Source organism: Odontesthes bonariensis, chromosome 1 (genome assembly GCF_027942865.1).
Source record: "Odontesthes bonariensis isolate fOdoBon6 chromosome 1, fOdoBon6.hap1, whole genome shotgun sequence".
In the NCBI taxonomy this organism is placed as follows: domain Eukaryota; kingdom Metazoa; phylum Chordata; class Actinopteri; order Atheriniformes; family Atherinopsidae; genus Odontesthes; species Odontesthes bonariensis.
The window spans coordinates 34,709,406-34,727,103 of record NC_134506.1 but is presented as its reverse complement, the minus strand read 5'-3'; the positions used below and the strand labels follow the sequence as shown (position 1 = coordinate 34,727,103).

At 43.0% G+C, this 17,698-nt stretch overlaps 1 protein-coding gene across 1 annotated transcript in view; it reads left to right on the top strand.

The window, feature by feature from the left end:
* Nucleotides 1–3,509, top strand: part of cskl (c-src tyrosine kinase-like) — a 42,486-nt gene extending 38,977 nt beyond the window's left edge. Inside the window, exons 11-13 of the mRNA XM_075465360.1 lie at nt 319–514; nt 1,636–1,722; nt 2,031–3,509. Coding sequence (XP_075321475.1) covers nt 319–514; nt 1,636–1,722; nt 2,031–2,213 — 466 coding nt within the window. The 3' untranslated portion in view covers nt 2,214–3,509. The remainder of the gene's footprint in view (nt 1–318; nt 515–1,635; nt 1,723–2,030) is intronic.
* Nucleotides 3,510–17,698: the final 14,189 nt, after the last annotated feature.

Sequence of the window (17,698 nt, the reverse complement as noted above, 5' to 3'; positions counted from 1 at the left end):
AGCTGGAAACACAAAAGAACCATTTGTTTCCACGTTTACTCAGACAAACATCATCCTTGTTGTTTCCTTTGATAAATGGCTGCTGTACTTGCAAATTAAAGTTTTCTTTTAATTTCAAGTACAAAGTAATGAAGGTAATGTTGTAATCAAGCTCGTGACAAAAGAGAGCAACCATGAATAAAGATTCAGATCACAGTTGTCATTTGTCCCCCTACAAGAGCTGATAGTATGTCATTAATGCTGCCCTACACCTCTGTGTAAATGAAGGAATAGATAGATACTTCATCGTCTCCTCACTCATCTCACCTCTCCCGTCAGGGATGTGTGTGAAGCCATGGAGTACCTGGAGGCCAACAACTTCGTCCACAGAGACCTGGCAGCTCGTAACGTTCTGGTGTCTGACGACAACATCGCCAAGGTCAGCGACTTCGGCCTCACCAAAGAGGCCTCCTCCATACAGGACACTGCCAAGCTGCCTGTCAAGTGGACCTCCCCCGAAGCACTAAGAGAGAAGGTGAGAGGAAAAGGGCTCGATGGGCAGCAGATCTGGGCCCACAGGCTGTAGCTTTCCTCTTGAACTTCTTGAATATGAGTAACAAGGTGCAGGGTTAAAAACTGGATGGGATGTTTGGCGTTTTATTAGCACCGATGCAGTTGAAGGCCCTGTACAAATTTGCTTGTAGCATAAAATTTGCATGATCCAAAGGACAGTGGACAGCCTTAAATGCAGAAGTGAACGGACTGAGGATGCATTCAGATCCGATCACTCGGGCCACATTCGGACCGGCCCAGGACACATTTCATTTAGCGGTTTGAACAGAATGTGTCCTCAGGACTGCGATCACCAGCACAGCTGACATCCTGTGCATGCACAGAATTGTTTGCAAGCCAACAAAATCATCATTATCAAGAATGCTTAGGTATGGGCAATATGTGGAATTATCTTGAAGAAAGAATTTGTTTTGGTTTTTTTAGCCCGCTGTGGTCGCTGTATTCTAAAAGGCTTTGCAGAAGGATGTGGCATGTGTGAAGTTATGTAGCAAATCGCCGATGGCCAGCTGGTGAGCCTTCTGAATATAAGCTTCAGTGTGTTATACTGAGCTCTGTACGATCACAAATCATTAGTTTTATCCCCCTTCACTTTTTATTTGCATACAGAGCAGGTAACAGAGGCTACACAGGTGGTCACTTAGGATGCTTGTGGGGATGTTTTTTAATGCGATACTCTGGGCTGTCCACCTGTGATCGAGTCACCCTGGACGCATGATAACACCAAGTGAGAACAGGACCTTAAATTGTTGGATTTTAGGTGAGATGTACAAGAAACTGAGAGGCTGCCCTACATTTACTTTTAATATTTGCCAGCTCACATACTCACTTGCCCACTGTGTGCTGAATTTGAATTTCCACTGGCTTTACACACGAAATACAACTTTCTTAAGTAAACTTTTTTCGCCTCCGGCTCTAGCAGCAGCACCATCAAACTGTCAAAGCGCTGATAACTGTGTCAGTACTAATTGTTTCTTGATCCACTGAATTGTGATCTGAATAAGACCCAGTTTGGTTGATGAGGCTGGAATCTAATCTGCCTTCATGTACAATGTGTGAAATCAGTCTCTTGTTTGTGCCCAACAGAGGTTTTCCACCAAGTCGGACGTGTGGAGTTATGGAATCCTACTTTGGGAGATTTATTCCTTTGGGCGTGTGCCTTACCCTAGAATTGTAAGTACCTTCACTGGCTCTCTGAGGAAGGCTGAGATCTGAGTTAGACCAGCAGATGGCAGGCTTCAGTGTGGGGAACAAGTGTTTATTTGTGTGCATTAATGGAGTTCTGTTAACTCGTGCTGCAGGTGCTGAAAATGTCAGTTATGAATTTAATCATTTCTTCACGCTTCACCTCTTTTTTACACATTTCCACTTCCACATTTGGTTGTTTGTTGTTCTGAATAATAACCTTTACCTTGCCACGTGACTTGTCGATGGAAATGCATGTGCGGAGGCTCTAACGTTGCTCTGTGTGCGTCTCCCAGCCGCTGAAAGACGTGGTGCCACGGGTTGAGAAGGGGTACAAGATGGACGCCCCAGACGGCTGCCCGCCGGTGGTGTACGACCTGATGAAGCAGTGCTGGACCTTGGACGCCGTGATTCGGCCCTCCTTCCGCATGCTGAGGGAGAAGCTGCAGCATATCAGAGCCAAGGAGCTCTACCTGTGAAGAGGAGGAGCAAAAGGTGTGGGGGGTGGGGCACTTGGGGCAGAGGAAGAGGGCAAGACAGAGCCCCAGTGCAGATGGGATAGTGGAAGGAGCAGAAGTAGAAGAAGAGGAAGAGGGACCACAGCTCCTTCCTCCTGCTTGCCCAGCCTGCTGACCTGTGGGACTGCCATGCTGTGCCCCCTCCCCCGGACCTAAGCTGTCCTCTGCCACCACACTAGGACTGTTTTCCTGTTTGTGTTGTATAGCTTTTGCCAGACAACCTCCTCTTCTCCGGACAGGCCGCTGCCCCTTCCTCGCTCTACACCTGCCGCTGCTCGCCCACTCGCTCTCTGTCACCATCACCTGGTCCAAGCTGCTCTTCTTCCTCCGCCTGAATGATCCTTTTCTGTCTTTGCGTTACCACCCCTCATCCTCCTCCTCCTGAAACGTGGCATTAACTGGAGGGGGGGCTGGCCTTTTCCTCCACGTTTGTCAGGTGCTCTTTCTTCTCGACCCCCATCCCTTAATCATTCCCGGATCCCCGAATCACCACGCGGCCCTGCTTGCCTTTCAGCCCAGCTCTGTCATTCCATCCTGGTATCCCTCCCCGCTGCCCCTTGGCTGTGTTGTCAGGTGTGGGGCCTTCGCTCTGTGCCAAAGTGCCTCCAGTCTTCAGAGCGCCAGACTTCCCTCCAACACTCGTTTTAATTGGACTGTTAAGGTTTCATTTTTTATTACTTTTTTTTTTTTAAAAGCAATGTTTTTTTATTGCTTTCTTTTTTTTCAGGGACTTTTTTTTCAATTTTTGTTATGGCTGTCTTCTCCTCCATCATCTCCACATCAGAGTTTTTTTTTTTTCCCCCTCCCTAGTGTCCATGAAGAGCACTTGAACTGGAAGAAAGGGGATTTGGGGTCTGGTTTCACGTTCGTCCTGCAGGACATCCCAGCGGAGCGGCGGGGGGGGTGGTGGTGTGGGCAGGATGATAACAAGAGAAGATGGGGGGGGGGACGAGGCAGTTCACAAACATGGTTGATTCATCATATGTGGGCTTGTTTTTATATCAAAATATATTTAAAGGATTAAAAAAAAAAAAAAAAAAAAGGAACAAGGAAAAAACTGACCAGAACAGAATAGAAAAGGAGGACTTTGAGAAGCCAGGAGCGTCTTGGCGTTAGGGATGTTCAGTGTCTCTGAACTCTGGGGTCGGGGTGGTGCATGCTGTGTGTGAGAGGCCTTGGGTTCAACTGTCAGTGCTTTCAATGTTCATTGTTTTATTATGCTATCATGATTATGAATAAATCATTCCATCTAAACAATGTGGGAACACCTGCATCATTTTATCTAACTGTGTGAGCTATGATGCGTGGGCAGTGAGATGGCGAGTGCAGCCATACACCAGAAGCACCTCCGTGTGTGTGTGTGTGTGTGTGTGTGTGTGTGTGTGCGAGGAGGGGGTTTTATATGAAGCTTTTTCTGAGGACATTTCGTTGCAACTAAAAGATTAAACAGCTTGGCATTAGAATGAAGATTTAGCCTCAACTATATGACATTTGATGTGTGCGAAAATCTTGAGCCACCTCTCGTTTCTTCATATTTCCAGGAAACGGGTGTGATTCCTTGAAATGTGCGCAAAGATAAGTGAAAATACAATATATAGGGAGAAAATAATTTGTACAATTCAAACAAACTTGAAAATCAATATTTGGCGGGACCTCCTTTATTCTATAACTGCATCTCTCTCTGAGCAACTTGTGACAAAATGATTCAACTTTCTACCAAGACGTTCTTTATATCTGATCTATAAATAATCCTGTGACCATCTATTGATAGCAGGAGTGCTATAAACAGGTGGGAGATTGTCAACTGAGCATGAAAGGTGTGAAGAAGTCTCATCTGAATAGTTGGTGTAAAGAGTCATTAACTTCAAGGAGGAAACAATCTTCTGGTTTCACTCTATGTGCCTCACATTCAGGATTATTCAAATATCATCTGATCTGACTGCTATTACACCAAACAGTTATTTGAGCCCTAATTTCATGTGAAACCGATGTATTTTAATGTCAGTGAAAGGTCGGTTACGATGTGCTTATTACATAAGCAATGCAGTTAATGCTCACGGCTGAGGCTGTGCCGCTGTCGGGGCCCATCACGCCAGTTCCCATTTACTACGTTGCCATGGCTGCATGAGACGGACGAGCCTCCTCAAACCCAAATAAGTTTGTTACCGGCAAGAAGTGCAGCTCATTGGCCATCACAGGGAGCGTTTTTGGATGTCGCCTGGCTGCAAAAAAAAAAGTCACCACCGGTAGGCATCATACAGCCCAGTTCCCAAGAGAGGTGAGAAGTAGCAATGCAGAGATTTGATGTAGTAAAGGAGGCACTCGAGACATTTCGCATCACAAGGCAAAGTCATAGGTCAGAAGCAGCTGCATGACATTTAGTTTGTTTTTTTTCAGTGATTGAGTGGCTGCTGTCACAACTCGTTGCACCTGCACTTCATCCTCCATCAAGTTTTATCCTGCTCATTCCTTTTTCTTTTTTTTTTTCTATTCTAACACGTAAAGCCCGACTTGACAGGAGATTGTAGTGACATGCGTGGCTCCCACATCTGGATGCCTCCGTTTTTCTTTTAGTCTTAAGTAATCCTGACAACAGCACGGCTTTATGCTCTTAAGAGGCACAGGCAGGAAGGATTGACGTGTTAATCAGCTTTCGATAAGTTATGGATCCTTGCAACTGACGGCAACCAGGCTGGACTTAGGAGAAACTAATTAGCTCCTGAATTAATCTGATTACACCAACACCAGTCTGAGGAAGATGCCCAGGGCTAAGCGTGTTGTGGAGTTTGCTCGTTCGCACCCTCTCCAACCTCTGCCTCGTGCATCAAGCGAGACCTGACAAATTTACATGTGTGACAGAATGAGGGTGAGCTTGAGATGTGGGATGACACTTCAGGTCTTACTCTATCGCATGATGGCTGATCTAAAGCCACCAGCCTGTGTGCCGTGTCTGGCGTGGCTTTACTGGATATTAAGAGTATTTCAAAATCATAATACACCCTCAGTGAACCAACCTGGGGCTGCAAAATTTGATGGGCACCTCAAGAGAAAGTCACTTTGACTTCCACATAGTTTTGGCTATTCATTTCTCAAAGACATGATAAATGATATTGCATTTAATGCAGAGCTTGAGCTGTTGAGATCTTGGCAGGAAAAAATGCTGGCAGCCTCGTATTTAGCATCACTTTTTGGCTGCAGGCATTGAGCAACAAGGCTCAGTTCCCTAAATGTTGACTTGCTCCATCAAAGACACTTGTCTGTGATGCAGCAGATTGCAGGGGGGGAGTCTGGAATTAGTGAGTGTGAGGGGTGTATTTACCCAGCTCAGACATTGTCACTTTGAGTGGGAGTTCTTCATTTTCAGCCCGTTTCAGTGACAAGGAGCGGGTGTTGAGATGACAGAAATGATATTGACATTATCAGGCCAACTGGCTGCCTGAAACGTGCTCATTCTCTCTGTACTAGAAATCTTTCACAGAGACATTTCACTGGATTGATAAACATGCCTTTCCCTGTCTGGGTTTGCCACTTTGCTGATCAATTGAAGAAATGTGTTGTTTCCTGCTCCGGCTCGCCTCAGTCTGGGATGGTAATTTTTTATTTTTTTTTGTCTCCTTCTGTTTTAGATTGACATTCTATCCTTCGTTTGTCACAGCAGCTTCTACCGGCCTGAATCCCTCTCCTGTCGGCCACATGTAGCTAGCAAATATTCTTTATTCCACTGCATGCTCCGTTCACTGTGACGACATCAGCTGAATCTGTTACGTTACTGTTAACGCCCTTCTTTGCTGTCTTGAGTTTCTGTTGGGTGCCGCAGTATGAATCTTAGCTCGGTGTATTTTTCATGTCTCGCTGCGGGAGGCATGACCTCGGAAACAGAGCCGCTCGTGAGCGCTGCCAACAACAGTTCACGCACTGCAGAGAGGATCTCAGACATCTGAGAGCATCACCAGGACGCCGTCTGCTGAGGGAGGAGAGCTTAGACACAGGCAGAGAAGCTCATGGCTTGCTCAGACTTGTTTTCAATAAATATTCTATTTTAGATTTGGCACATGCTGGATAGCATATCCATTAATTAAATCCCTCACATGGGGGGTTTGGATGGGTTTACCAGCCTCTAATAAAAAAAATCTGCAGCGAGAAGTTAAAACCTTGCAAGCAACAAAATATTTTTGGAATGGATGAGGAAAATACTCCACCTTACGTATTCTGTTAAGAAAAGCATTCAATATTTACTATATTATCTATATAAAATTCTGCCTTTGTATTTGATGAATGCTTTTCTTTGGTGAGCTGAAGAAGGGGAACAAAAATGAAGGTTGAATGTTTTAAGTGAGAACCGATTTTAATTCTGTATGGGTCCACTTCTGCTCAGACAGACCAACGGTGACCACTCTGGTGTTGCGGTGCAAAGAATAAGTGAAAAATTAATTAATTGATAATACCAGTCTCAGGGACTTTCAATTACTGCAGTTAGAATATATCCAACGTAATAAGTTGTTTTGATTTTTTTATTTCACCTTTGAAACTGTGCATTTCCATCTGCATTGAGTTAATTGAGTCTGCAGCAGACCTTTTGGAAGACACTGCTCTCTTGTGGGGTCAGATGGGTCTCTGCTCCTTCTCTCTGCTCTGGGCTTCGTGGTGAATCTTGCAAGACATGGCAAACAGAAATGAAGACGACTGGTCAAGATGGCAGATGGTACAATTCAAGATGGCAAAAAAAACATCCACTCCATGGATCATCTCCGCTTTCAGATGGCTAAAAACAGTTACCGCAAGGTTATTTACAGGTAACTTGCACACTTTCCTCCTCTGAGAAAATAAGCATTGTTATACATTTGTGAGAGAGTTCCTGGTCCGAATCTCGGCTGGGGCATTTCTGTGTGGAGTTTACATGTTCTCCCTATATGTGTGGGTTCTCTCCAGGTACACTGGCTTCTTCCCACCATCCAAAAACATGCATGTCAGGTTAATTGGTGATTCTAAATTGACCCTAGGAGTGAGTGTGAGCGTGGATGGTTATCTGTCTATGTGGCCCTGTGATGGTGACCCATCCAGGGTGTATCCCGCATCTCGCCCAGTGGCACCTAGGATAGGCTCCAAAAGTTGATGCCATGTGGAAGAGGGGTCCCATGTTAAAGTACAATGTTTAAGACATTGCGATACTCCTTAACTTGATCTCAGAAACTGCAAAGATTAATCACAATCATTCATACATTGTCATCAACCAGTTTACACATTGAAACAAAAAAAGGTACAGGCCACACTAATTTGTACCAAACAAGACTGCAGTCCTGGTTAGCATTTTTAGAATTGGCTTCTTTTTTTTTTTTTTTTTTTTTTACATAACATGGTATGGTACAGTACAGTTTGACTAAGCATGCTTTTCCATGCCTAACTGGCTGTGTGCTTTTTTTTTTTTTTTTTTAATCAGCACAGCATCTGTGAAGCTGCAGCGACACAGATGCAACAAAAAGTCTGTGTGTGTGTGTGTGTGTGTGTGTGTGTTATATACGTTCCAGCTACATCGTACTGTATGTTACTATATAATGTGAAAAGTGCATCATGATTCATTAAAGGGATCTGGAGCAGTCATTCACAATCACAGCACAGAGATGTGTTGTTTTCACTGTGGGGAAATGAAAGGGGATACAAGAATAGGTCTGAGCCCCTGAAAATACTTTACAACACTGAGATAAATCTGAGATGCCGCTTGGCCCTGATTGGTCCTTGGTCCACAGACCTTGGAGAGCAGTTCTTTATAACATCAATTTGGTAGTCCTTGTCCAGCTTTCATCTATGGGCAGTGAAAATGCAGCTTAGAATCATCTTGTCTAGTCTTTGCTTTTCCTCGATTTTGACATTCCTGAGCTGATCCGTATCTTTGGAATGTCACGAAGGCACAGGACTCCTAACAGAACGAGAGCTCTCTAGTCCACAGTTAAAGATATGTTATGCAGTTTCAAAGTTGTCCATGGTGGTGGATCGCTACTATTGAATGCAGATGTTTTCCTAGCAGCCACACTAAAAGTCAGAATGAAGAGCTGACACATCATATCATCAGTTTCTCTAACAGACTAGGCATGTTAACTTTATAACAGAAACTAGTTTGTACTAAATGTACTGTGTAGATGTGTACAGATGTGACCAATGTAAAATTAAAGGTCCACCAGAAGTAACCAGAATGTAATTTTCTGTAATTATGAAAGTTAATGTCAGCAAGGCTCAACTTTCGGAAGGTCTTGGACTAGCTTTCAAGTAGCTGTTTTTGTTTTTTTGTTTTTTTTTTTCAATCAAAACCAAGAATATAAACTTGCTGCCCTCACAAGAGGAAAAAGTCAGAAAAGTTGTAATTAAATATGCAACTATAAAAATATAAAAGCATTGCAGCAGGGAGTGGAAGAAGCATTAAAAATACATAAAAGAATATAAAGAGAAACAAATAAAATAATTTAAATGAATTTAAAATCAGGCAACAGTCTAGATAAGTTAAAAGATATTTCATGCATAGACACATGAGAAAAGAAATGTCTTTAACCTAGATTTAAAAATGTCTACATTTGGTGAACGTTTGATCTCCACTGGCAGTTTGTTCCACTTGTTCGCAGCATAAGAGCTAAATGCTGCTTCTCCATGTTTAGTCTGGACTCTGGACTGGACCAGCTGACCTGAGTCCTTGGATCTAAGAGCTCTGCTGGGTTTATATTCTCTGAACATATCACAGATGTATTTTGGGCCTAAACCGTTCTGGGATTTGTAAACCATCAGCAGGCTTTTAAAATCTATTCTGTGACTGACTGGAAGCCAGAGTAAAGGTTTTAAAACTGGTGTGATGTGTTCAGAGCTCTTAGTCCGGGTAAAAACTCCAGCAGCAGCGTTCTGGATGAGCTGCAGATGTTTAATGCTCTTTTTGGGAAGTCCAGTTAAAAAAGCGTTACAGTAATCAAGTCAACTGGAGATGAATATATGGATGAGTTTCTCCTGGTCTTTTTGGGAGAGGAAACCTTTAATTCTGTTGATATTTCTGAGGTGGTAAAAAGCTGCCTTGGTGACAGCTTTGATGTGGCTGCTGAAAGTCAGATCTGAGTCTATCAACACTCGGAGGTTACGAACTTGGTCAAGATATTTACCAACGCTGACCCTCTTCTCTTTGCTACCAAACAGAATGATCTCAGTTTTGTCTTCATTTAATTGTAGAAAATATTCTCTCACCCAGGTGTTTACTTCCTCCAGACACTGACACATGAAAATGACTAATTCTCATATGTTCTAACCTATAGAAAACGATATGCTCTTTGAGCGTACGACAATGTTAGAACACCTCTTGAAATCTGTATCTACACTGGTTGAAAATAATTGCATGTTCAAAGTTGTTAGGTGTAATTTAGTAACTGTGATGTTTCAGTCTGGAACAAAGCTGCAGACAGCTGGATAGACTGACACATGCATCCACAGAGCCACACTTCTTGAATCACAGTGGTGCAGGATGCTGGAGGTGCCACTGGCTGTGCTCCCAATCACATTTTCGCAGCAGAATGTTGAGATATTTATAAAGCGATAACCATTCGTTGATGCACTAAAAAAAACATTTTGTGAGCTCATGGTTGGCATGGCAACAAGAAAAGCTTTCTTAGTGGACTGATGTTAATTTTGACAGTAGATTGTGTTTAGAATGCCGCCTGCATTAATGAGGTTTGATGTTGAATCTGGTTTTTAAGTCTTGTCGGTGTCCTGCTCGTTATGAAAGCTCAGGCTATGGCTTGTGTAGTGTTTTAAAGGGTTCATTGCTGGAGTCGCACAAAGCATAGAAACTCCAGTCCAACAGCTGCACGCCCTTATTGTGAGAGTTGGTGATGTCTCACAGTCCGAGGCAGACTGGACCAGGAGCATGACAGCCACAACAGAGGTGCAGCCATGTCCACTGGGCTGCTTGTAAACAGTTCCTGCTGGTGGTGATGTAACAGCGGCTCGATTCCTCCTCCTACTCTTTAAATAACCCAATAGTTGCCCTGCAGTGCTGGCTGACATGTTCATCTGACTTTGAGAAATATCAAGGTTCCACGAGTCGCAGAGAACATGTTTTCTACTCTGCTTGTCAGCGTGAATCAGCATTTTGCTCTTGACATTTCACCTCCTTCTGCCCCAAGCTCACGGCCTGCTGGTAGCCACCCGGAGGCGGGGCAGTGCCAACACAAATCCAGATAAGCAATGGGTGAGGGGCCCTGTGGCCCCTGAGAGGAGCTGCCATTGTAATTCAGCTCAACATTGTACCTACACAATCCCCCAAGCTGTACCAAATTTGGAAAAAAAAGCCAACACAAGTAAAGCTCAGACATTAAACTGGCGCTGGAATGTAACCGAAAAATAAAAATGAAGCTCGTGCTTTAAACTGTGGAACTTGAAAGATAAGTTTAGGTTCAGAATGCCAGGGTCCTGAAGTGGTAGTATCTAAACCGAGTTACGATACACTTCACCGACAGGAGGAGAGACAGCAGAGCTACTAAAATTGGACCTTTTACCATCCCAGCTTGCTGTCCGGGTTGGTAAACACGACTGAGCTGAGTCGAGTTTACAGACGAGTTCAAACAGTTTTCATGGACGGCTCGCTGCCATTTGGAGACGCTAGTGTGCAAAGTTTGTTGGTTCAGCTTGAAAGACGCTTCCCCTCCTGACAGCCTGGTGCCTGGCAGATGATGTGAGGTCTGATGAATCTTCGCAGTGTGAGTCAGAGTCGCAGTCTGACATTTGTTGTCATTCAGAAGTAGGAGTTTGCTATCACTTTTTACGGAGGAGCGGTGGGCTGGGTGGCAGGCTGCCTGAGCAGATGCCATCTTTTTACGTACCTTGAACAGTGGGAGTGCATGACAAACTTGACACAATATCTTTCTTTATAAAAGCATTGCAAGAACAAATGGGACCTACTCAAAATGTTATGAGAACAAAAAGCACTTCTAAAATTCAATCCTATATGAAGGAATTCACTGTGGCTACAAAGACTCACATTGTCCTATTGACATACATGCTGTGAATGTTGTAAGGAAATAATGATAAACTGAAGAGGAGAGGATGTCTGAACATTTCCTGTCTCAGAGAAGAAAATGAATGTTCTGTCTTTTGGGGTTTGCTTCCTCACAAATCACCAAGGCTTTGTTTAGGCGGCTTAGCAAGCGTCCACAGAGGACAGAGTATAAACTGTTGTGACACATGAAGAACTGCAGCCAACCACGACTAATGTTAAGGTTCACAAATGCCTTGGAGACAAATAAAGCCGTACACTCAAAGGCTTGTAACAACTGTATGTGAACATACCTCACAGAGGTCAGAGTGGGCTGCAAGGCCAAGACATAAACTCATTCCTTCAGCAACAAAAAGTTTAAAAATGCTCTGGGTTTAATTCATTCACAAGTTGAAAATAAAAGAGTCTGTTTTTCAGAAAAGTTTGCATGTTACCATTGCCAAGTAGATTGCTTTCCTTTTTGTCTGTGATCCCAAACGGCATTTTCAAGTAGACGCTACTGGCTTTGTGGGCTCCCAGAACTCCAACTCGTGCCCCCAAAGCACCCACGGGGATGACCACACACACACCAGCTGAGCTTCACTTCCTCAGCCTGGCAAGGAGGGCAGGAAGAGGAGAGACACGAATGAGGGCTGAAAGCTTGTTCAGTGCTGCTTGCCAGTTCCTTCCAGAAACACAGGAGCTAATGAATGCAGCCAGAAGTCTGTGTGTGGCTCAGCAGCTGCAGCTGCAGCTCCACAGCACACACAACCTCAAGAAACCGATCTGAAGAAGAGAATGGGGAGAAAAAAAAATGGGGCACGATGGCTTTAGATATCATAAGGAAGAAATTATTTCACGTACATGCGTAGCCTTCAAATGACTGTGTGTGTTCCTGTGTTTTCCTGCTTTATATGAGAGTGATGTAACAACCTCTCTACCGTGGGCAGGAATGACTCCGGGCTGCTCCAAGCACATTCACATTAATTAACTTGATGCATCGTGGCAACTCACATGTGAGCAGACATGTATAATCGCATGGCCGCTGCAAAGCAAGCTGTTAGCGAGCCCCCCCCCCTGGTTCTCTATGACTGCTGATAACAAGACAATAAAAAGCATTTTTGTACATTTTTGCTCAGGGTATTTTAATATGGATGACTCTGTTGCTCCTCTGTCCTGTTTAGATCTAACATGAGCTCTTCTCGGGGCAATGCTTGACCCTTTCAATTTTTTCCTTTGTGCTCTCAATTTAATGGATCATTGCCTTGGCGGCTTATGACTGCTGGTGTGTTCCTGTGCAGCTTGCTGGGCCTCATACTGTACATTTTTGCTCCTTAATTAGAGGAGGCTTTTCGTGGAAACTGGTGACGTCTGAAAGCAGCTATTCATAAATGCGTTGATGGTCATCACAGCAAGTTAGCACCACCTCTGCCTTTGTCGTCTGCATGTGCGTGTGTTTCTGAAGCTGCACACAATTCTATGACTATGGTGCGATTACCAGCCGTTCCTATTTTTGGAGGTCCAAATGGGGTAAATAGATCGTTTACTAGGGTTACTAATTTGCTCATTGAAGAAGATCTGTGTTTCTGTAGATCTTGTGCATGATTGCAGATTACATTGTTAGACAGTCTAACTCAATATATGACTAGTAATTAAATCTTAACCTACTTAAAACGTACTTGATGCTCTCTTCTTCTGCTGGATAGCTATGCAAGCCCATTATCTCAGAATTCTGACTCAGAGGATTGTGGCAGAGTTGGAGCTCCATACAGGGGTGTGACTTTCTGTCATTTCTGGTTCAGCAGACAGTAGTAATGACCTAAGTCATATGATTATCATAAACCTTATGTAAGACAACGGCGCAACCTTTACTGTTCTTGCAGCCTGAAGCCACTTTTGCATCACAGCTTTCATGTTCCCACAGCCACTCTGCTTTCTTATAATTCTGCCACAAGAGCATCATTTTGTTTGAACTGGTGACGTCCCAAATCTGATCCAATTCAGTCAAATTTGAACCCGGTTCACCCCCTGACTGACTGCCCCCTTACAGCCATTGTATCCATATTAGCAGGGCGTTTAGCTTGGTTTGGGCTTCAGTATTTCTCCACTGTGATGAGATTTGTCTTCAAAGGCTCGCCTCCTGCGTCAGTCCAAGCTGGGTTACTCATCAGCCCCCAAACACATACGTGGGCGATCATGTCAAGTGTGACTCACGTGGCGACTAAAAATGTTCTTCTTAACTCTTTCTTAAAGAGATGAGAACTTTAGATGTAGCAATGGTGAGAAGTTGGAAAAAACGAATGTGTATTAGAAAGGTCCTCGGAGTGATCATCATCATTGATCACAACTAATATTGATTCACACAATGCACCATTATAAATTCATTCACTCTCCTCATGGATGGTTAAAAGTTCCACGAGGGTACTTAATGGAATCAAAGTATTTTTATTCATGTCCCCGGGCACGATACACATATGATACACACATGATACATGCTAAAATCTTTGAGTTCCTCTTTGAGTGGGTTGACCAGATCATGTCAGCTACATGTTTTTGTTTTTTTATAGCAGAATGTGTCACTTAGAATAGAACATATCGTGTGTCTTTAAAGCTTCAAGCTAATGTGCACTGGTGACAGATTGTATTACTGTCATGGCATGCCAGCAGAGAAAGGAGTTCGTCCTACACATAATATTGTTCCAGATTTGAGCTGTCAAACTGTGTTGTTCTTCCTTCTTTTTTAAACAAGAACAATTTAGTTCCTAAACAAGCATGAAAGAGATGGGGTAAAGGTTTCTTTTTAAACCTGAGGAAGAGTTGTGAGCAAAAAGGCAAAAAAAAAAAGGAGACGGAGAAACATTTTCCATCTCTGATAATATGATAAGACAGGCTGCAAGAGCAATGCTGTCAATCACATTTCATACAGCTGTTCTGAGCACACGCACCTCAAAGCAGTCTAATGGGCATCTCTTTGGTCCACCTGAACCATATGAAGGTGAGTCATGCAGCCACATCGGATTACCTCCACCGCAACTCGTTTGATCAAAAGTTCTCCTGTTTTCCCACGTGGCAAATAGAACTCTCACTGTTCTCATTCATCTAAATAAATAATTGAGCCATGCTTCAAACATGTTGTTATTGTTGCAGCTAACTCAACCAAAGTATCTTCTTAATAGCCATTTTTATATAACTTGTGTGGCTTCTGTGATGTGTCAACCAGGTGTGCATTGTTTGCCTGTGACAAATAGATGGCAGGGACAAGCCGTGATGGACGCTTTCTCCAGGTTGAGGGGGAAAATCTACGTCCAGCCGTCTGAGTCACATGGCACAGAGGCCATGATCACTTTGGCAAGATCCATGACGTCCAACAATGCTAACATCTTCAGGCAGCCTGTCACATAAATCCCACATCCCCTGTCCAGCCTCCGGAGGTTTGATGGTTCTACAGTTCAGCCCTGACTTCTCAGACGTCAATGGTCTACTTTAGAAGCTAACCTTACCTTCACCTTCAAGCTGTGACATGTGCAGAGACGCTCTGATTAAGCCAGAATTAATTGAATTGGGTGAGCAAAGGTCTGACACGGAGGAAGAGGGAGGAGAGGAGGAGACGTTGGCGCTCATGCGGGATGAAGATGATGAGTTTGCCTTTGGGGTGCAGGCTTGACTCAGTAGAGCATATGAGTCGTTTTTAGTGGTTTTCATCAGAGCTCGCCTCGTGCTCTTTAGGGATTGAGCAGAAACATTTACCAATATGCAACATTTTGTCTGAAAAATGAAAAAAAAGTACATTTTTAAAAACGTTTTTATATAGCATCAAATTACAATGTAAGACATCTTGGGGCACTTTACATTGTAAGATATTATCAAGAGAAATCCAGCAGCACTGGGCAACAGTTGGGAGGGAAGACTCCTGTTTAACTGGAATAAACCTTAAACAAAACCAGACCAAACTGATCTCCGAAAAAGCTACATTGATCCACAACACAAAGCATGACAATTTTACAACAAAGGTTGAAAAAATGTCTATGTTTTCCTTAAAGGGGAAGTTCGTTTTAAACCTGGACCTTATTTCTGTCATAAAATACGTTCATCTACTCAACGATAACAGTTTGGCTATAGTCGGCGTCCTTCGGACAGCAGCGCACGTGATGACGTCATCCCAGTAGATGAGTGTGTAGAAAGCCCTCGATAGCCCCCAATAACAACAACACGGCAGCTATGAACTAAGTGCAATAGTACACATTCATTCATTAATACGTCTTAATATATTGGTGAAATAAAGACAAATAATGCCTCATTTAGAGGCTGTATTGTATATATGCAGATCTCGAGTGATCTAAATAGCGCCCAAAGGATGCCGACTTTCACCGAACTGTTATCGGTGAGTAGATGAACGTATTTTATGCCAGAAATAAGGTCCAGGTTTAAAAAAAACGAACTTCCCCTTTAAATGGTTAAAGCTTAAAGTAACAGTTCACTATTTAAGACCTTGAGTCCCAGTTCCAGCTTATTTATCAAGAATAAGAAATGAGGAGACCATTTTCACAACAATAGCTCATTTCTATCCATTTTGGCTGTTTTCGCTGGTCCATCCTGCTGCTACAGACAGGGTTCCATTGGGCACTCTGTTCAATGTCCTTAAAACAATACTAATGTTCATTTTAAAGAAAAGGTCAACTCACCGGGTGGTTAGTGGTATTAAAAAAAAAAATGTCGGCGCATTTTATGGTTTTCCATCCGTGTAATCCGTGTTCTTTGCTGTTCAGGAACTATTTTTCATGCTAAATCACGACGCACGTAAACATCCGCTCTATATTTGAGTCTGAGGCTCTAGCCCTGGCGCAGTGATCTGACAGTGAAAGTGAAAAGTCTTCCAAACGGAATGCAATTGGATTACAAAATGCTAAATAAAGCAAGAAATAACTTTTATTTCGCAACGCAATTTTTTTTGGGACACACAGGAACATCCACGAACCACCCGGTGAGTTGACCTTTTCTTTAAAATGAACATTAGTATTGTTTTAAGGACATTGAACAGTGCCCAATGGAACCCTGTCTATAGCAGCAGGATGGACCAGCGAAAACAGCCAAAATGGATAGAAATGAGCTATTGTTGTGAAAATGGTCTCATTTCTTATTCTTGACAAACAAGCTGGAACTGGGACTCAAGGTCTTAAATAGTGAACTGTTCCTTTAAGTTTTTATTCCTCACTACACAAATGGGGGTGGGGTTATGTAATATACTTATCGTGGTCTTATGTACCTATTTTTTTCCTTCAGTGGCTACTAATGGGCCCAGCAGTGATCAAGTGACCAAACAAAATTTGGTCATTGAAATCCATCATAATGACTAGTGTTTATTGAAATATTAAAACAGATCTAAATAACAGTTCTGTACAACAGAATAGTTCTTAATACTTAAATAAACAATGCACACCTTGATGAGAAGTGTCAAGTGTTCAGAAATACTATTTATGTCTGGCAAACTCTGTTATATTTATCTATTTTCATAAATACAGCAAAATAAATGTGAACAAATGATTTAAGGCTGAGGCAGACTTCCAGTAACAAAGTATCTGCAAAACTGGCTTATCAAGACCTAATACTGCGTTGTCCCTTGAGTTGGGTGCCTTTTTGTGCTTGTTAGGTTAGTGTTACAAGAAAATGTTCAGGTCCAAGGGCTGAAAAAGCAGCCAATGTCCGATGAAAAACTTTTGTTAAAGACCTTCAGAAAGCCTAGTGGACTACTGCTTAAGACAACTTTAAAATTGGGCTCCTTTGAGGCAAAATATAAAGAAATTTTTTTCAACAGAAGCCTTCTTTTACATGGCTTTAAGAATCCTCCTTAAGATTCTAATCTTTTCATTACTGCATAATTAAACAAATCATGACAAAGTAATTGCTGTGTTTACACAAGGACCCCAGGGCCAATGAGAATCCCCCTCAGGACCGTGGACTAACCCAGAATAACTCTGACTTTGTTTCCAGAAGAAACAGTCAGTCATTTTAACTTTTAAATGCTTTGAGCAGAAAAAAAATCATCCATGCACACTATTAAGGGGAAGAATTAAAGAAGCAGAAGAAAAAAAATCTCAAGTGCAAGTAAATGCAGAAGTACTGTGTCTGCGAGGCCAAATATGATTAGGGGCAAGTGAGAAGTCTAACCACTGAACTTCGGTTTCTTACTGTGGTACTTACTGGAGAAAGGACACCAGCTGTACTTCTCTGTCAGTCTTGGGTTCTGAAATATTTGACAAATAGTCTATACGGAAAACAACAGCAGCTGGTAGCTTTGTCAGTCGTTGAATGATCTGTTTCCATAGTCTGCTGTTTTTCTGAACGCTCTCCGCAGAACCTGAGCAGACAGAGGAAGTGACAGGATGAGGACGATTAGCCCCACCTCCACATGCTCATGGACACACACTGACTCATTCGCCCTACTCACGTG